The sequence below is a fragment of the Azolla caroliniana genome, unplaced genomic scaffold (genome assembly GCF_043228905.1).
Source record: "Azolla caroliniana isolate FFs.n. ecotype wild unplaced genomic scaffold, voAzoCaro1.0.p SCAF_6, whole genome shotgun sequence".
Taxonomy (NCBI): Eukaryota; Viridiplantae; Streptophyta; class Polypodiopsida; order Salviniales; family Salviniaceae; genus Azolla; species Azolla caroliniana.
In genome coordinates, this window is record NW_028230441.1 from 3,168,898 (window position 1) to 3,189,962 (window position 21,065).

The following is a 21,065-nucleotide window of genomic DNA, read 5'->3' on the forward strand; positions in this document are numbered from 1 at the left end:
TATATTAGCTGCTGTCATCATCTTTCTCTCTCTCTCATCCTCGCTATCTCTCTCTCTCTCTCTCTCTCCTCTTCTCACTTCCTCTCTCGGGAATCTTACTCCGTCTCGTCCTCTTAGTACTAATAGTACTACTCTTCTTAGTACTAATTCCATCTCTGCTTTAGTACTATTCTTGACACACCTTAGGTCCAATGTAAGTTTGGATGTGGATGGTGGACTAACTGTCAATGGCTATGATATGATTTACACATATTCTTTAATTAGTATGGTTAATGCATTTCACTTTGAGCCCCTTGACGTCTTAAAGGTAGTTTTCTTTTGGTTTTGGAGTTGAGGGGGAGGGGGTGAGAGGCCACCCCAACACATGGGATGCGAATAAGAAGGCTAAAGCGAGTTCTCCATTGTACCTGCACTTCGTCAAGAGAAAGTACTAGTTATTGTCACCTTGCACAGAGTGTTTTGATGATTGGGGGTCCTTCAAGTGAGATTGAAAAGCCGAAAGGTCAGACTTGTATAAACATTATATAGCAAGACGATTGCCGCTTCTTAACAAGAAGAAGGCAAAATGCAAAGTAACAAGAAAAAGGTTGTCGTAAGAGGTGCATGCATGGACATATATGTATGGTATACAAGTTGTTAACTAGGAGCCAATGGCCGAGATGGCACATGGGAGAGCATGAGGCCGTCCATAGCTCTCGATTCGGCCAAATGAAGCCTCGCATTTTAGTGGCGAAGGCATAGTCCGAATTGTATTGGTATCGTATTGTAATTTGTTACCAAATTGAAGTACGAGGAGATGGTAGGTAGGTATCACGTGCTTCATTCCTATGAGTTATTTCTTTGCATTTTTTGCATTTTCAACTAAACCCTAAAACCCTAAAACCCTAAACCAACACCAACAGTGCATGTTGCAACCCGACATGCATCTGATGATGAAGACAAAGCTCCTCATTTTCTTCTTCTTCTTCTTCACTCGTGATCATCCTCAGTCCCGAATGCCCAACATAAGCATTCTTTCCTTTGAAGCTTCCATGGCTCCCGTAACAAAAAAGGTAAGCAACAAAACTGGACCGCTTCTTGTTTGCATACCTGGCTTGAATTTCATTCATGCTTCCTCAATTCTCTGTTGATAATTTCTACCATATGTTCAGAAAATACCGTTGAAAGCAGCGAGGCCTCGTTGTCGTCGACGATGCTCGCGAATCGCTGCCATGGAGCTAGAAGCTCACATAAACCTTTGGCCACTCTCTGCGTGTAGTTTTAGGGGAAGCTGATCTAACTGAGAAACTGCTCAAAAGGCATGACATGGTATATTAGAATGATGCCATATTAAGTGAGGAAATTCATATATTAAACGAAGAAATGCATATGGATGTCTTTATACTAAGCTTTCCTGAGGATAGCCAAACCACTTCTTCTATGCATATGTAAATGAAACAATGCCACTTCAATCCTCCATCGAGGATTTCTCCCACATACTGCAATACTGTAGACAGAAACAAGACCCTGGCATTGCCTTAAAATTGCAGAGCTATGTTTGTCGCTGTGGATTAGAAGCTCACAGAATGCTTGGAAGCTTTCTTGTTGTGATGCTAGTGGAAACTGGTTTAATTGAAAATGCAAAAAATATATTTGATATGCTAACGTATAAAGATCAAACGTCGTGGAGCAGCCTTATCAATGGTTATATTAATCTTGGAAAGCCGCACTTGGCTTTCCGAGTCTATGAAGAAAAATATCTCGATGTTGCTATGTATTATTCTAAAGGGCATACATTTGTGAACATATTGAAAGCCTGTATAAAACTAAAAGACCTCAAAACTGGTCTTCAAATGCATGTTGAGGCGTTGAGAACCAGATTGTTTTTTAGAGACCCTTTTGTTGGAAGTAGTTTGGTTGACATGTATGCTAAATGTGGCTCACTTTCTATAGCCGAGGAAGTATTTGAGATGCTTCCAGTTAAGGATGTTGTTTCATGGACTACACTTATTGGAGGATATGTTGAGCATGGACATGAGGAAGAAGCTCTCAAATGTTTAGAAGAAATGGAAGACAAGGGTTTCTCTCCGAATCCTATCACTTATGTATGTGGTCTAAAAGCATGTGGGTTTATAATAACTGTAGAGAAGGGCCAGAAGCTACATATAGAGATTGTAAAGAAGGGATTTTTGGAAACAAATGTGTTTGTAGGCAGTGCTTTAGTTGATATGTATGCAAAATTTGGCTTTTTTGATGTAGCTGGACAAATATGTAGTGACCTTCCAATTCGGAACGTGGTCACTTGGAATGCTTTAATTGCAGCTTATGCAGAGAATGGTCATAGTAAAAGTGCCTTCCAATGTCTTCAATCTATGCAATTAGATGGTGTTTTCCCTGACTCTATTTCATTGATGTGTATTCTGAAATCTTGCAGCAACATAAGAGATATAGAAAAGGGCCAAGATATACATGTGGATATTGAAAGAAAAGGATTTCTAAAGTGCAACCTTGTAATTGGCAACACTCTCGTTGATATGTATTCAAAATGTGGCTTGCTCGCATCAGCACAAAATGTGTTTGACAATCTTCCAATGAAGGATGTTGTCTCATGGACAGTTCTTATAGGAGGGTATGCTGAACATGGCCATGGAAATGAAGCAATCAAGTGCTTTGAGCAGATGCAGCAAGGTTGCATCTCACCAAATCCTGTCACTTTTATTTGTCTACTGAAAGCTTGCAGTAGCGTAAGTTCAACTGAGAAAATCAGAGAAATACACGCAGAGGTAAAAAGATTAGGACTATCAGAGAGATACCGTGATGTTGGAAATGCATTGGTCGATATGTATGCAAAATCGAATCTTCTGTCAAAAGCACAAGAAGTGTTTGATAATCTTATGATCCGAGACCAAATGTCATGGAATGCATTAATTGCTGGGTATGTTGAATATGGACATGAGAATGAAGCTCTCAAGTGTCTAGATCAGATGAAAGGTGAGGGAATCACCCCAACTGTTGTAACATTCGTTTGTATCTTGCGAGCTTGTGGTAGTCTAAGAGATCTAAATAAGGGTAAAAAATTGCATCACGAGATCGAGTTGAAATGTTTTCTAGATGACATTGTTGTAGCAAATGCCTTGATTGATATGTATGCCAAATGTGGACAGCTTCTTGTTGCACAAGAAGTGTTTGATAGGCTTCAAGTTCGAGATTTAGTTACTTGGACTGCATTGATGGAAGGATACATAGAAAACGGTAATGGTATAAATGCACTAAAGTGTTTTAGTCAGATGCAAGTTGAGGGTGTTTCTCGTGATGTAGTCACACTTGTTTCTGGCTTAAAAGCATGTGGTGAGATAGGTGACGCAGATAAGGGTAAAGAAATACATGCTGAGATAGAAAAGCAAGGCCTGTTGGAAAGGGACACCATGGTTGGCAGCACCTTGGTTTATATGTATGTCAACTGTGGTTCACTTTCAGAGGCACAACAGGTGTTTGGAAAACTTACTGTTCAAACTGTAGTTATATGGAATGCATTAATTGTGGGTTATGCTGGTAAGGGCCACAATCTGGAAGCAATTAAGTGTTTTGAAACGATGCAACTCAAGGGTATCTTGGCAGATGCTGTTACATATGCTTTTGTCTTAAAAGCCTATGGCAGTATTGGTGCAACTGATAAGGTCAGCGACATACATGCTGAGGTTGAAACGAAAGGGTTATTGGAGGAGGAACCCATTGTTGGTAATGCCTTAGTAGATTTTTATGGAAAATGTGGCTCTCTACAAAGGGCACGACAAGTATTTGACAAGATTCGAGCTCGTAATGTTGTCTCATGGACTGCACTTATTTCAGGCTATACTGAACATGGGCAAGAGGAAGCAGCACTAAAGTGCTTTGAAGAGATGAAGTTGGAGGGTGTCGTTCCAGATCATCTGACATTCCTTTGTGCTCTCAAAGCCTGCTGCAACATTGGAGTGATACAAAAAGCTAATGATATACATATTGAGCTTGAACAGAAGGATTTCCTAGAAGAAAGCATGGTCATTGGAAATACGATGGTAGATATTTATGGGAAATGTGGCTGGCTTACGAAAGCACAAGAAGTATTCGATAACATTCTATGTCGAAATGTAGTCTCATGGAATGCCTTGATGATAGGATATATCGAACATGGTCGTGGTGAAAAAGCTATGGAGTGTTTCGAACAAATGCAAGTTGAAGGAGTCTGTCCTGATCCTGTTACATTTCTTTGCAGCTTAAAAGCTTGCGGAAGTGTAGGGGCCATACAAAAGGGTGAAAAAGTGCATTCTGAGATAGAAATACGAGGGCTGCTTGAAACAGACTCTTTCATTGGAAGTACCTTGATTGATATGTACAGTAAGTGTGGCTCTCTTGTTAATGCAGAGAAGGTGTTTGACAATCTGTCAGTTCGAGATGTGGTCTCATGGAATGCACTGATATTAGCATATGCTATTGAAGGTGAGGGTAACAAAGCACTTCAACGAATTCACCAAATGCAGAGTGAGGATATTTGCCCGACTGCTGCAACATTTATTTGCACTCTGAAAGCTTGTGGTAATATAGGAGCGATAGAGAAAGCTGGTGAAATACATGCTGAGATTGAGAGGAGAAGTTTGTTGGAAACTGATATGCTCATGGGTAATACGTTGGTTGATGTGTATGCAAAATGTGGATTTCTTGCCAAAGCATCAGATGTTTTTGACAAGCTTCTATTTCAAGGTGTGATATCTTGGACGGCACTTATGGCAGGATATGCACAGATCGGAGAGAATGAACGAGTTTTTTACATCTTTGAAAGAATGCTGGGTGAAGGCATAAAACCCGATTCGATCTCTTTTATTGTTCTTCTCAATGCGTGCAGTCATGCAGGATTATTTGAGGAAAGCCAATCATACTTTGAGGCAATGAGCAAGAGATATGGTATTGTTCCTACTGTGGAGCATCATGCATGCATTGTGAATCTCCTCAACCGAGCTGGAAGATTACAGAAAGCAGTAGAAATGATTGATGATATGGCATTTAATCCAAACCGTGTAGTGTGGCAAACCATGCTCAGTGGTTGTAGGTACTGGGGAAATATTGAGCTCGGAAAAGAGGTATTTCAGTGTGCTGTTCGACTGGACAAAAAGGATGCTGCTGCGTATGTGTACATGTCTCACATCTGTGCAGGAGGTTGAGAGGATAAAAAGATCAACATTATGCCATCCTAAATGCTTTCCAAGTTTTCCTTTTCCTTCACATGAGCAGGAAAATTACAGGTGTGTTATCAACTTAAGCATTGAGAATGAACTGTGATGTAAACCTCATAGAAACTCGCTTTCTCGAGTTTCCTTCAACTATGATATAGAGACTACATTGACAGTTGAAGGATATTGCGGGCTTGTTCTCAAGCACATTGGGTTTTCTAAACACTAAATCCTAAGGGAACAAAGTTTACTTCCAAACTAAATGATGTTGTGACCACATTCATAGACAACAATATTTGTCATGAAGGCTAATGAATTAATGGCGCCATCCAATGCTCAATGGAGAAAGTGCAAGAAGACACGTGCAGTAGTCTTCTTGCTTATGAAGGCAACAAAATTTGTGAAGAAAATCGCAGCTGAAAGAAATGAGGAGTAAAACCCTTTCATCACTTGTTCTCATTCTCAATCTCTCCACCTGAATTGCCCCCAAATCTTGATCACGATTCATGATCAAATGACTTAGCACTTCATCTCTTGGTTCTCATAACCAACATTGAATTATTAAGAGGGTCGTAGAAACCAGTAAGCAAAGATCCAACAATGTCATTAAAGAACTTCCCTTGCCAAACAATTCGAAAACATGTGGAACGAATGCAAAGAGCCACGATCATCGATAAGCATGCCGCTCAATTTGGAATGCCTCTAAATAGAGCACCAATCAAAACCTACTAAAAACAAGCCAATTTGTGGGAAAGTCTAAAGCACATTAGGAAGCATTATAATATGCAAGTGACTATAACACATTCTTGTTGCTAGATTCACAAGCTTACCTTCTTAAATCTAATTGTATAAGCATGAAGTGATGGTAAATTGCAACCTTTATTATGCATGTTTAAATGTTGAAAGTGTGTATAATGTTGGGATACTATAAAGATGATTCATACACATACACATACACATACACGTACACATACACATACACATACACATACACCTACACATACACCTACACATACACATACACATACACGTACACGTACACGTACACGTACACGTACATATACACGTACACATACACACACATACACACACATGCACACACATATCCATATGCATATATTTATACTGTATACATATACAAAGGCCCCAAAATAAAAAACGCACACTCATACATACATATATAATATATTATAATTTATATTATGGAGTATTTCTAAATATTAATTTTGTTTGGAAACCCTAATTTCTGATTTTCGAGCAGAACCCATACCATCTTCTTCTTCTTCTTCTTCTTCAATAATCTTCAGGTTCGTTCCCTCTACTTTCTCTTCTCTGTTTTCCTCTGCATATATCTATTAGGGTTTCGTTTTGTACGTATATATACGTATGTGTTCATGTTTACATACATTTAGGGTTTTATTGTACACCTATATATGCAATCTTAGGGTTTCATTTTATATGCGAATATATGTGCATGTCGGTCACAGAGAAGGGATCACAGCCTTTTATTGGTTTAATCTTCATCATCGGCCTGCAAATCAACGCCTTTCTTATTTTCTTTTCATCATCAGCATCAAATTAGAGAGTTTCTGTAGTTGATTTCTATATATGTTCATAGCTTGTTTTCACCATCATGGTCAATCAACAATTTTGACTTTCTTAGCTTAACCTTCGTCATCAACATGCAAATCAGAGGACTTTTGGAGCTCATTTTGATGGTCAAAGAGCACATGTGCGACTTTCCTTAGTAGTTCTCATCATTAACATGGCAACATGAGATTCTCAGTGAATTTTCATAATCGATATGTAAATATGCCATTTAGAACTTCTCCTTGTTAAATTCTCACTAACTAAATGCAAATCATGAACTTTGCCTGGTTATTTCTCATCATTTACATGAAAATATGAGAATCTATTGACCGGTTTCATCATTAATAGGAAAATATGAGAATTCTCAATGAATTGTTATCATCAACATGCAAATCAAAGACTTTCCTTGTTAAATAAAGTTGAGTGTCCAATGAACAACACCAAACTACCACTTTCGAAAGCTGAGCATTTCTCAGTCAATTGATAATTCAACATGCAAATCTGTGACTATGTGATTCTCATTATTAACATGTAAATCTGCAATTGCTCTAGTTCACTCTCGCTATCAATGCACTGGCGCTTGTGGAACTGGCAAGGTTAGGCCTAGTCATGGGCCAAAGGTTTTAATACTTATTTGCTGGTTTTTAGAAATGTTGGAAGAGGTACTTTAGATACGCCATCAGAAGTGAGTGCTCACCAATGCCCTTAAACATATGTACAGTCTTCTAGGCTATTTTGGCTCTTAAAAGACGTTAATATAACTTACTTTCTCTCTTTGTGTTCAAGGCTTCTAAGAATTGAATGTCCTCGATTGCACAAGCTCTCTCTCTCTCTCTCTCTCTCTCTCTCTCTCTCTCTCTCTCTCCATCAATACAACACACAAGTAATGCTCAAGAATGTAGACATCAACGCTTCGCTCGTCTTACCTTCTTTCTTTCTTTCTCTCTTTATGTTCACTCTCCAAGTTCGTAAGAATCAAATACCCCCAGTTGGTGCGCAAGTTCTCTCTCTCTCTCTCTCTCTCTCTCTCTCTCCCTCCCTTCGATTCAATATTACAGGTAATGCACTATTCGTATATATTAACACTTATCACCAGTTACTAAATATGATGGTCTCTTTCTGTTTAGCAACCCAATCTAGGTTTCCAACTCTTCTTAACTAGCCCCTGAAACGTGGATGTAGGTATATAATGCCACACTGATCCTTACAAATTCCTCCTTGGAAGGTGGGAGAATGTAGAATATACATCAAAGAGGGGTTGGGTTCCCGATGTATAGTACCTTATGATATTTTTAGTGGGTATACGTACTTCAAATATTGCATGAGTTTTTAGCCACGCTTGAAATTCTGCGATATGAATGATCAGCATGCAGACATGAGAATTTCTGATCATCAGCATGCAAATCAGAGAATTTCTTATTTAATTCCATCATCAGCAGGAAAATCAGAGACTTTAGTTAATTTTCATCACTTGATGTAAATCAGAGACTCTTAGTTAATTTTCTTCATCAGCATGCAAATCATAGGCTCTCTATGTCTGTATTATCAACATCAACATGCAATTCAGATACTTTGTCCATTCATCATCATCATCATGCAAAGAAATGTAGGTCTGACAATGTGTTCGAACAAACATCAGTATGTTTTCTCGTGTTCTGGATGGACTTTTATGCGTTTATTATTATTAATTAATGTCATGCCCTTTTTTTTCTTTTTTGCTTGAAGAAAGAAACTTTTGATCAAAGCTACTTCTTTTTTCAAATAGTATTCTGAATTCGGATAAACCACTTGTAGTGTCAATTTCTATGGAGTTATCGGCTTGTACCCTAACTGTAAATATCATGATAATACCTTATTGTTGATTATGGATAGATGCATGGAGCTTGGACAAAAGGAGCTCTTCAACATGCAGTAGTATGGAATAGTTTGGGAATGAGGGAAAAGAATGATCCAGGGGGCAATTGTTTTTCATGTGGCCTTTGAAAACCATGTTTAGGAGAGAGCTTTGGCTGAATGGGAGATTAATGGGTTGTTAAGTTTGATAAGTTACATATCATGGCAAAGGAAACAAGAGGAGGAAATGTGCAAGCCAAAGAAAACTACTCTTGGATTGCCCTCAAAGCATTCAATCCTTTTAGCGAAACTGTGATTGCAAGCCCATCAGCTTGTTTGTTATTTGACAGTGCTTAATTTGATGGCCTTGGGTTATGATATATATAAATATATATATATGTTCTTCTTTTCCATTGTAGCTATTATTAACCTTGCATCTACAATGTAGTCAAAGTTCAGCTACTGAAGTGTAGCTATGAGCCGTCGGTCAAGTCGGACAATTTATGTTGGAAATCTTCCTGGGGATATCCGTGAGGAGGAGGTTGAAGATCTCTTTTACAAGGTCAATATGTTTATTTTGTGAAAACGTTCATCTATCATTATTTTACTATGCATATGCTTTAACAAGATTCAAATTTTTTTTTTTTGTCAATCTTTACGCTTCCTAACTTGAGCTTTTGTGTAGTATGGACCTATTGTTGATATTGATTTAAAAGTGCCTCCTCGTCCTCCGGGCTATTGCTTTGTTGAGGTAATGTGTCACTACTTAGTAAATCTGGATATTTTGCTAGCAACTCAAATGTCAAATATTTGATTGATTGACACAATTCCACAGTTTGAAGATGAGAGAGATGCAGAAGCTGCAATAAGGGGGCGTGATGGATATAATTTCGATGGATATCACATAAGGGTACATTTGCTATAGAAATAGAAAGCCTGATGTTGTAGATATGCTGAAGGAATTGTGAGAAAATGTCTTTGTAATTTGATAGCTTTATGGTTAATATTAATGAGCGTCCCTTTTTAAGCAATCTTGTGCTGTGCATTTCGTATTTCTTGGCTGAATGGTTTGAGTATGCTGATCTCTCTTTAGAAACGTGACAGAAACTCAGCACAACGATGATGTGGTAATATTAAGCATGCAATAATAAAGTTATGCTTCTTCAGATGGATCTTCTAATTAAATTGAAGCTGTTTAGCCTTCTGTGAACATATTTATTTTTCTATTATTTCCATTTGTATTGATATTGTTTACTGGGACATTGTCATGCTGCATATCCACCAGGAGAAAATCATGATAAGAGTAATACTTATAAACTTTGCTGTCATCTGGTGTTGTATAGAGAACCACTGGGGCCTCATATTTGTTGTATTGAGCATATAGGGGTATCAATTGTCCCAGTAGGACTAGCCAGAAGGATTTCTGATGCCAAGCATGTATTCTGTTTTAATTCTTTAGCTTGGCATACATGTTCTTGGGTGTGAGCAGTGTGCAATTATGTGTTAATGTGAGCAATGTATGTAAGCTTACGTGAGTTAATGTATGTTTGTGTATAAAAGCAAGGTAAATAATGGAACCAAAACAATGTTGAAAGAAGTTAACTTAGGTATGACCATGTGAGCTGTGTGCATTTATGTGTAAATGTGATTCATGCATGTAGGCTTACACGAGTTAATATGTATTTACATGTCTGTGTTTGTGAAACCCAAAAAAAGTGAGGAAAAAAGGGGGAGCGAACCAAAGTTGAAGCCTAAATTAACATCTTAACCATTTGGCCCTTAGAAAAGGGAGAGCCTTGATTGGTTGTAGATATAGAATAGAAGGGAAGCCAAAGAGGTGGGAACCTATAGAGAAATAGGAAAATGTTAAAAGCCTTAATGAAGGTCAGGGTGTGCAAGTTTATGACAAGCATGGCTTGCACAGCAATGTTGCACCTATCTTCATCTTTGCTTTCACCATCACCATCACCATCACCATCACCATCACCATCACCATCACCATCACCATCACCATCATCTTCTTCCTTATCATGTCATTGTCGTTATCTTCTTCACCATGACTTCATTGTCAGCATCAGCATCATCATAACCATCCTTTTAATCATGAAAAGGCATAGTATACTCTATTTGTTAGGAGTGTGACTTTGTGTTGAAGGTAAAGGGTCCAAATCTTCGAATTGAATTCTCCTCTTCTTCATGCTCACAGTGTTTGTCATCTTAAATTTGCTTGTTATCCTCATTCATGTACAAGTGCAATCTATCAAACTCGATAACTTCTAGGAATTTATTTTCCTGCTAAGTTATCAACTTCAAATATGGGGGTTATGTAACTTTGATATCAAACTATTTGCAGGATAGTTGTGAAATCTGCAAATTTTCTTTGTTATATTGTTACATCCTATATAACTTTCAGGTGTGCTGCCTAATAGCATACATGTACACGTTTATGAAGTTTGAATCATTGCATCAGTGTGTAACATCACATATGTAAATGATTTTAGCTATTTGCTTGGTATTTTCTATTGGCAGTACCATTTTGTTTACTATACATATGTGTGTTTTGGGACATTGATTGTATTTATTCTGCCCCCAACTTACTTTTCCATGCTCAAATACCCATAGGTTGAGTTGGCCCATGGTGGGAGGGGTCAATCCTCGTCTTCGGATCGTAACAGCAACTTTAGTTATTCAGGTGGAAGAGTGGGCGGTGTTTCTAGACGATCAGATTATAGAGGTATGATATCTATCTTAATGTTCTTCCTGTTGGCCCTTCTTAAGGTTATTTGAAGTAAATGATCTAATTGTATAAGTGCAGTTGTGGTAACTGGATTGCCATCCTCAGCATCTTGGCAGGATCTTAAGGTTTGATGGAGTGTAGTAGTATATTTTATTTAGTATAATGGGAGCTTTTGAAGGCTCTCAGTTTTATCTTTTGGATTTTATCGGAGGGCTTTTTTAGGATCATATGCGCCGTGCTGGTGGTGAGGTTTGTTTTGCCCAAGTATTCCGAGATGGGAGGGGTGAGCATTTTTCTAAACTGTAGCATCATAAAATAGATGTTTTAGTTCTTGTTATGTTTATGGATCTTATTGAATACTGCTATTGCTTGTTTACCACTGTGAGCTTATTTTAGGACTTGTTGGCATAGTGGACTATACAAATTATGATGATATGAAATATGCGGTATGCTCCTGTGATTTGATTTCTTTGATAAGAAATTGTTTCTCTACCTAAGGAATCTTATTGGATTCATATCTATCTGTCCATCTATCTAGATACGAAAATTGGACGATTCAGAATTTAGGAACCCTTTTGCTAAAGGGTATATAAGGGTAAGGAATGCCAGTGGCATGAGCTTATTTCCTTTCTGGATAGGCTTGTTGAAAGCAGTCACTGAACAACCATTTGGACAGGTGAGAGAAGATAAAAATAATGCAAGGAGCCGGAGTCGGAGTCGTAGCTGTAGCCGTAGCCGTAGCAAGGGTCGTGGCCGTAGCCATAGCCGTAGCAAGGGTCGTGGCCGTAGCCATAGCCGGAGCAGGGGTCATGGTCGTAGCCGAAGCCGGAGTTGGACAAGAAGCCATACTAGAAGCCGTAGCCTGAGCCTGAGCCCTAGCAGAAGTCGTAGCAGTGCTAGCTACGACCGGAATGCTAACAGAAGTGCACGCAGGTGATTTGAGTTGATTATTATCCTTCCCATGAAAAACTCTTTTTTTTTAACCATGAGTAGTCAGATTGTACTTCAATCAAGGAAATTTCTGAGGTTCATTGTTATTAGCTCTATTGAATCTCATTTGCACCTATATTATATGGAAAGATAAAAATATTACTTCTAAATCTTTGCGAAAAGTGTGGCTATTCTTTCTCAAGTATAGAATGTTCTTGATCTTTCTTAAAATCATATCTATGTGCTTGAAGCCTGTCATGCTAATTCAATGGAAGAAGGTATGTTTGCAATTTTGCTGTTTTTGATGAAGTCACCACTCCCCTTGGGTACAAGGCTGTTGTGTTACGAAACATGGCATATAATGTGTGATTGGGCAGATCTGCACCTCATCACTTCAATTCTGGATGGTAGTTGAATGTATGGAGCTTTGGAACCAAAATGATGTCTCTATCAGGTGTGCTTTCTAGGGGTGGACCACATATGTCGTTGCCCTGTCTTCTATGAGATCAGAGGAAGGTATCATTGCCTTTTCAGGGGATGAGGTTTTGGACCTTACAAAGTATAATGGGCTTGGAAGAATCAAAGACGCTACAACTTCAATGCCATTCACCAACGTCTTTGCCAATCACAGCTCCCAAGAACTATTGCTAACTTCTTCGAAGTTCCCCTGCCCTGGCCCAATCATTCTCCATTTTTGCCCATTAAAGAGTTCAACAAACAGAAAAAGACACCTCTTGGAGTGGTAAACATAGAGGGAGCTATGGAATGTTCAGTAAAAATGATCACTATCACGCCCACGGGGCATCACCAACAACCTCACAATTTCAGAAAGATCAAAGCTATCATTGACATTCACAGAAGGCGTGTGCCAGGCTATCATAACTCCTTTGTGGTAGCATATCCAATGACATATTGGCTTCAAATGTTCTTTACTTTCTATTTTATTTCAGGAAACTTACTAAAATATGCTTGGTTAAAGTTGAAGCTCAAATGACATGAAAATTAAGGCTAACCACATTAGGAAATAATATATGTTTAGCGTATATATTGGCTTAATGAGCCTAATATTAATGATCAAAGAAGGCATGTAAGTGAGGCTAATAAATAATTTAAGTCATCTTTAGTTTTGTTAGATATGCAAACCACCTTTCTAACCAGAAGCTTTATTTGTAAAGCATAGGTTTTAAGAGAAACATGTGATTAATTTGTTTTATTAAAAAAATCAATTATTAATGAGTGGTTGGTGCATAACTATGTGTTAGGCTTCAACTTTGATGAACATATTCTGGTAATGTAAAAAATATAAATGTATACTTTTGTATATATTTTGTAATTATAACATAGCTTGGTAAATTTCCTGCTTTATTATTTATCTTGTTATGATGAGACAGTTAATTGTAAGCATTTGCTGAACATGCTTCGGTCTCGTGTGTCCATCTTGGCCTTCGTTAGACGTTTATTCTTTCTCTTCCTCACTAAATAGAAAAATTTATCATAATATCTCCTGTTATACAAAATGCTTTGGTTCATCATTGCTTATAGATGATAATACATCTTTCTCTCTTTCCCACACTAAGTAGGCCAGAGAATGGAATGGAAAAACATAGCATATCATAATCTCTCAAAAACACAACATATATAACAAACTAGAGACTTCATGAGGCATATGTTACTCTGTTCATTTTAGACATTGAGGGGGATATAAGACTGGGGAAGTCCTTTTTGTGTAACATAAATATAATTTTGAGAGACAAAGATGTATTTTTACACATTTCCCTCTATATGGTTATGATTAATTTTCATGGTTCTATATAAGTAGGCCAGGCTCAAAGTCAAGCTTACATTCCAACTCTAGGAAACTTTCACAGTGGCTTTTTTGAAAATATTTTGTTGCAGTAGCCAAAGTCAGAGTCCAAATCGAACAGTGATTAAATCAAGGTCACCTTCTGGCTCAGTGAGTATGGCATAAACTTCTTAAAATGATATGTAATCCTTCCATACGTACTGTTAAGTTGAGAACATCTATCATATAAAATGAATATGATGGGCTTTAGTCCTTCATGTGTACAACAGTTACAATGATCAAATTTGTTTTATCTTGTTCAAGCAGCCAGAAAACAGCTTGAGGAGAAGTCCAGCTCGCAATACAAGTAGGAGTCCCTCAATCTCTGCTGTAAGTAAATTGTATTATGACCATTGAGGTTAATTCAGTAACTAGTAAACAAATTCAATTATGACTACTGTAGATGTGAATTTATTAACTAATATATGCGCATACAAAATTCCTTGTGCTGACTGCATATCTGTTGCAGGAGAATTGATGCCTTTTGACTCGAGAATTACAGCAAAATATCACCAACAAAGTATTGAGCAAATTCTTGATGACAAAAGTACTACTCATTTTGGGTATTAAAGCTTCAGCTTTACATTTAAATCTGTTTGATGTTATGATGGAACAGTTTACCACTGTAACAAACTGCTGTTAGCACATCCATATAGTTTATTTATAGTCATCGTTCTCTTCTTATTGCACATTATGGTTTTACACTTTAGATTGATTAATGTAAGTGATTTGATTTGTATTGGATGTGCAATTTATAAGAGGGTTGTTTTCTTTTCTAAACTCATTGTTCTTTACATAATTTTGGTAACTGACTTATATATGTGTAGATCAATGCTGTAGAATCTAGATCAGTGTAACTGACTTATATATGTGTAATGGCTGTTTTTTCTAAGTTGGAACTTGGGAACGTTTGATGGATCATCATCATGTGAACACATGTTTTGTTGACAGAGACCTTATTCTCATGTAAATTATTTATTGCAGCATAGTTATTCACATCAATGGAATTTCACCAAACTTGTGGTTAAGTACTGTGGAGGATAATTATGTAAAGATTCTGGTAGGTCAAATGAAGTTGGCAGTGAGGCACTGTTCATATGTTTTATGCAAATACAGTTGACCCCAAAAATAGAAGGGGAGATTTAAAGTTATTGATGTGACTTCAAAAGACTGCACAGAAACATGGCCCTAAAAAATTCAAGGTGATAATTGTTTTAGCATCCAATTGGTCCAATGTATGATTCCATTCCTCAACCCAGAAGCCTGGATGTTAGCTATATTCTGGAAGGGATCTAGCAAGAAATCCATCTGTCCCTGCCCCATCTGATGACATTTTTGGTCTCGTCACTTGCTCCTTGCCACCAATTTTAGTGGGAGAAGCTCTTTAAGTTTAAGGGATATTTTGATGCAGATTATTTTATATATAATGTGTTATCAATATGGCAAAGTGTAGGGATTGGATAGGTACGCTTGTACACTTCTTATTTACACTACCAAGTGGGTTTAGGATGGTTTGGAGAATACTGTTAAAAATCCCTTTTATCTCGTCTTATACCAAAATGACTTGGATGGTTCAAGAGGCGGTTGAGATTGTGTCATCAACACTTTTCCACATCCTAATGGTTTCATGTTTTGTTGCATTACCCAATTAGAACTCTTTTCACTATTTCCTCATGTGATGAAATGAGATAACACAGATGAAAAAATCCTATAAAACATTTGATACTTTTTAGTATACACTTAAACCTAGAGGCTTTAAAATTTGTGCATAAGCATGTAGCTTGGCAGATATGCACAGAATTGATATGCATTTCGCAGATGGAAAATTAGAACGACAGGGCCAGGACCAATATAATCATTCTCTTCATGATGACATGGAATTCAAAGGGACATGAATCTAGATTTTGGTATTAACATACATTACTAGTGAGAACCCTCAATATGAGGTGAAACCCTCAAAAGAATGTTGATGTAGAAACTGCTGTGTAGACAGTATGACATGTTTAAAAGCATTCAAAGGTCTACCAAAACTGTACCCTTAGTCAATCATCCCAAGATAGTCTAGATGTCAAAGAATATTAACTCATTCATGCACTTGCATGTTTATGTGACATCCCAGAATCTCAACCAATTTATAAATTGTTTCTTTGCATGTTCACAAAAGTGATATTTGGGCATCTCCATAAATCTGAGACATCATCACATAAGCTGCAGAATCTTTCTTGTCAAGATACAGAGCTTGCTCAAATGCACGTCTTCCTAACTGTATATTTCCCCAGCTTCTACACATACCCAGTAGTGAATGCCACACAATAGCATTAGCATGAACCTTAATCTCACTTATCATTTTTACTGCTGCCTCTAGCTGTCCCATGTGACCCAGAACATTAATCATGCAACTATGATGATCAAGCATTGGAAGGATTCCGTAGTCTTCATTCATGGCTTCAAAATATGATCTACTCTCTGCATATAGGCAATTACGACTACAACCACTGAGAATAATAATAAACGTGACATGATCTGGCACTATGCCTTTTCCACAGATTGTAGTATAGACATTAAAGACATTTTCAATCTCTCCACACTGTACATATCCTTTCATAATGGAATTCCATGCAATTATATCTTGATACTGAAGCTTATGAAGCAATATATGTGCTACTTGGGTCAAGCCACATTTGACATACATATCAATCACACTATTGGCAAGGATAACATCTCTTTCTAGTAAACCTTTTTCCGTGATCTCGGCGTGAAAACTATGGCCCTTCTCTATGGCACCAATAATGCCACAAACTTTGAGGATAGAAACATATGTCACAGTATCTGGTGTGAGACCTGCATTTTGCATACATTTAAAACATGCAAGAGCTTCCTTCCTATCTTCATGTTTGGTACATCCCGCGATTAAAATATTCCAAGAGACTAAATCTTTAGCTGGAAGCTTAGTGAACAATGTCCGTAATTCGGCTAGAGAAGCAAATTTGGCATACATGTTGAGTAAGGTGTTACCAACAAAGTTGCATTTCCATAAACCTTTCTTATCTATATCAGCATGTAATTCTACACCCTTCTCTGTGGCACTCATGGTCTGACAAATTTTCAAGGCACAGATAATGGTAACAGCATCTGCATAGATACCTTCCATCTGCATCAGCTCAAAAAATGTGAGTGCTTGAATGCCATGCCCATTCTCAGCATATCCAGCTATTAAAATCGTCCATACAACATGATCACGAATCGGAAGCTCATCAAATACTTTTTGTGCTTCAATAAGCAAGCCACATTTAGTATACATATCTACCAAAGCATTACCAATACCAAGATCTTGGTCGAATAATCCTTTTCTTTCTATTTCAGAGTGTATATGATACCCTTCTTGTATGCTTCCGACATCACCACAGACTTTCAGTATGCATGAAAAAGTAAGAGCATCTAAACTAATACCTGTCAGTTGCATGCGTTCAAGGCATTGTAATGATTCTTCTCCTTGTCCATCCTCAGCATAACCATAGATAAGTGTAGTCCAGGAGACTATATCTGGGACTGGCAGCTCAAAGAAAATTTCCTGTGCTCTAATAACCCAACCATTTCTAGCATAGATATCTATCAAAGAGTTGCCAATCATCATGTCTTCTTTAAACAAACCCCGTCTTTTTGTCTCTGCATGTATTTCACAACCTGTCTTTATATCCCCCGTCATGCTGCATGCTTTCAAGATGCAAACATATATAGCATTGTTTGGTATTATACACTGATCTTGCATCTGATAAAAGCACTCCAGCACTTCCTCATAATACCCATATTTACAGTATCCTGAAATTAAAGCATTCCATGAAACCACATTTCCTACAGGAAGCTTCTTAAATATTTCCTGTGCTTTTACTAAGTCAGCCCAATCAAAATACATAGTGATTAGTGTGCTACCGATAAGTATATTACCTTCAAGAAATCCTTTTCTTTCAACCTCAGCATGTATTTCTTGACCTTTTTGTATGGCGCCTATGCTTCCACAAGCTTTCAAGCTACAAACAAATGTGATTGCGTTCGGAAGGACATCTTGATGCAACATTTCCTCAAAACAATTGAGGGCTTCCAAACCTTGGTGATGGTCCACATGCCCTGCTATCAATGCAGTCCAAGCAACAACGTTTTGATTCGGAAGCATGTCCAATGACTGTTTTGCTTCAATGAACAAACCACATTTTGCATACATATCCACCAAGCTGTTACCAAGAATAAAATGTGTTTCGAGCAATCCTTTTCTCACAATCTCTGTATGCATTTCTTGGCCTTTCTCTATTGCCCCTATACTACCACATGCTTTCAAGATGCAAAGCAATGTAACTGCATTTGGATTCACACCCTGAAGCCTCATTTTTCCATAAAGCTCAAGTGCTTCTTGAGCATATCCATGTTCGGAATACCCTTCAATTAAAGCAGTCCATGATATGACATCTTGCCATTGAAGCTTGTCAAATACTAGTTGTGCTACTGAAATCAAACCCATTTTAGCATACATGCTGACCATCGCTCGGCCAATAACCACATCTTCCTCCAAAAGACCTCTTCTTAATATTTCATTATGTAAGCTTTTTCCTTCTTCTATAGCTCTTATGTTGCCACAAGCTTTCAAGCTACAAACAAACGTGACTGCATTTGGAGAGACACCGCAATTTTCCATTTCTTCAAAATATCCAAGTGCTCTCTCCCCAAATCCATGATTCACATATGCTGCGATGAGTGTATTCCATGTGACAACGTTTCTGAGAGGGAGGCCATGGAATACTTCTTGTGCTTTACCAAGAAATCCACATTCACCATACATACAAATTAAGCTACTACCGACATAGTAGTCACTTTCAAGAAATCCCATCCTGGCAACCTCAGCATGTATATGAGAACCTCCAACAAGGTCTTGAAGCTTTGCACATGCCTTCAACAAAGCAACAAATGTGTAACATGTAAGACCTAGGCAAGGAAGGCTATGCAAGTAATTATAATAAAGAGCAAGGGCATTGTGTGGCCTCCCAATGGAAACATGGCTTCTCATGTGCCAATTCCATGACCATTCATTCCATGAAACCATACTAAATCTACATCCATACTCATTACATCTCTAAATCTATGAGTTTCTCATGTGCCAATTCCATGACCATTCATTCCATGAAACCATACCAAATCTACATCCATACTCATTACATCTCTAAATCTATGAGTTTTAAAGGACATCACTAAATCCATGAGTTTAAAAGGTTTCTGACTGGGAAACACATACATCTAAAGGCAATGCCTGTATCTCTGACTTTTTCCATCATCATCATCATCATGACTAGCTCGGTCTCTCTCTATAATTGAATTGATCCATCATAAATATTACGTTGCCGTGTCCATATGTTTCGGACTACTAATGTGAAAGGCCTTTAAGCAGTTGTGTGAACATCCCCCTTAGCTGAATAGAGGCTGAAAGGCTTCCGACACACATTAGTCTGTGTAGAGTGATCATGACGTTCAGACTCTGGCCCTCGGTAGGCTCCTATGTAAACATTAGCCAAGATTGTCGAATCCTTGTGGTAAAGGCCAGCTACTCCTGGCCTTGGGCTGGGTTGGGAGTTTGTTATTTTCCCTTGTTGTTCAGCATGAATGTGAATGTTGGGATCCTATCACGGCACCTCATCAAGGGGCATGAATGAAATATAAATGTTACATCATGCTATAATTTCATGATAACAACCTCATGCACTATAACAAAGCTTCAATCTTATGTCGTTTCATTGTTAAAGCGGGTATTTAATGTTTGCCCTTGTGAATGAATTCAAAACTAAGTGCAACAAGAGACATTCTAAAGTTTTAGTATCATATTGAGTTTGAAAGTATGATGAACCATCATTTTTTTGAGATATCATCTTGAATCGATTCTTGCTAATTTCCCCCATTATGATGAGTCATGATAGGATGTTGTATCAAGAAACCAGCCCAAAGTCCAAGAACTAACATAAGGATAAATAATAATAATCCAGATTTACTGTTAGATAATCATTGTATCAATCTTTGCTTATTTCATCAAACGCTTGATGCTCCTTTAGGATAGACACACATGTACAAACCAACTTCAAACAAACACTGAAGGTAAATGTTTGATGCATAATTTATAAAGTCTATAAGATTATGAAGTGAAGTCATGCCTTCACCTCGTTGCATACAAAAAAAAATTCCCAAAGATGTTGGCCCTTGTTCATTCTACAAGTTAATTACAACAAAATCATCTTGTAAATATGGCATGAATTAACTTTTAGAAAATACCTACCATGAACACAGCAATGATATCAAAAACAGATATAAAAAACTCAAACTACAAATTTGACTGCCAACTCTTTCTTCATTTAACATTCAACCTTCAACTAAAAGCCTTCGAAACTTGGGAGTCCTCCCTATTTTTAGAACACAAATATGAAAGAATGACTGCAATTCTATTTCAATTCTTTTTAGTCATTTTCATCCTCTCTTCTGTTTACAGGGAGTGAAGTTAAGATATAATAAAACAACAGCACAAGTAACAATCTCCAATTAATTCCACTCTTTATTAGCTTTTTAACATGCAAAACATGTTGAAATCATGTATTCATATAAAGAATGTAAGTTTGACCATCCATCCAAGTTCACATTCAGTTATCTGAGTAGGATTACAACTGGCATGATATGGAAGGGAAATGGACAGAGTATTATTTGAATGGAAAAATCACATTTTTTAACCCTCAACATGTTCAAATCATATTCACAAAAAAAGCAACAAGCCTATCCTGAATTCAAAAGAGCAGAATGTTTGCAGTTGCAATAACAACGAAAAAGGAAAGACTGATACCCTGCTAGCTACTTTCAACAATGTCAAGGACATCAAGGAGAACGAACCAATCCTTTCTTATAAATCTGGCTTTTACATTTTAAC

General features: G+C 37.5%; 3 protein-coding genes across 4 annotated transcripts; 2 read left to right on the plus strand and 1 right to left on the minus strand.

Moving 5' to 3' along the window:
* Nucleotides 1-852: 852 nt before the first annotated feature.
* LOC147862605 (pentatricopeptide repeat-containing protein At2g39620-like) lies at nt 853-5,786 on the plus strand. The gene has a single exon (XM_087320785.1). It carries the CDS (start codon nt 1,440-1,442, stop codon nt 5,172-5,174), a length of 3,735 nt encoding a protein of 1,244 aa, XP_087176911.1. The 5' UTR covers nt 853-1,439; the 3' UTR covers nt 5,175-5,786.
* A 612-nt stretch (nt 5,787-6,398) lies between these two features.
* Nucleotides 6,399-14,860, plus strand: LOC147862606 (serine/arginine-rich splicing factor SR30-like). The gene is made up of 14 exons (XM_087320894.1): nt 6,399-6,490; nt 8,646-8,687; nt 9,075-9,168; nt 9,292-9,357; nt 9,442-9,516; nt 11,229-11,340; nt 11,422-11,468; nt 11,566-11,626; nt 11,740-11,789; nt 11,882-11,938; nt 12,020-12,276; nt 14,170-14,227; nt 14,384-14,446; nt 14,586-14,860. The coding sequence occupies exons 2-14, from the start codon at nt 8,650-8,652 to the stop codon at nt 14,592-14,594; spliced, it is 987 nt and encodes a 328-aa protein (XP_087177020.1). The 5' UTR covers nt 6,399-6,490; nt 8,646-8,649; the 3' UTR covers nt 14,595-14,860.
* Nucleotides 14,861-16,004: 1,144 nt separating this feature from the next.
* LOC147862607 (pentatricopeptide repeat-containing protein At4g18520, chloroplastic-like) lies at nt 16,005-19,449 on the minus strand. Of its 2 annotated transcripts, none has more exons than XM_087321627.1 (2): nt 19,398-19,449; nt 16,005-19,055 (listed from the first exon to the last, which is right to left on the minus strand). In XM_087321627.1, the coding sequence occupies exon 2, from the start codon at nt 18,993-18,995 to the stop codon at nt 16,272-16,274; it is 2,724 nt and encodes a 907-aa protein (XP_087177753.1). In that variant the 5' UTR covers nt 18,996-19,055; nt 19,398-19,449; the 3' UTR covers nt 16,005-16,271. The 2 variants fall into 2 exon arrangements, with proteins under 2 accessions (XP_087177753.1, XP_087177752.1); XM_087321626.1 differs by having other exon boundaries at nt 16,005-19,259; nt 19,375-19,449.
* Nucleotides 19,450-21,065: the final 1,616 nt, after the last annotated feature.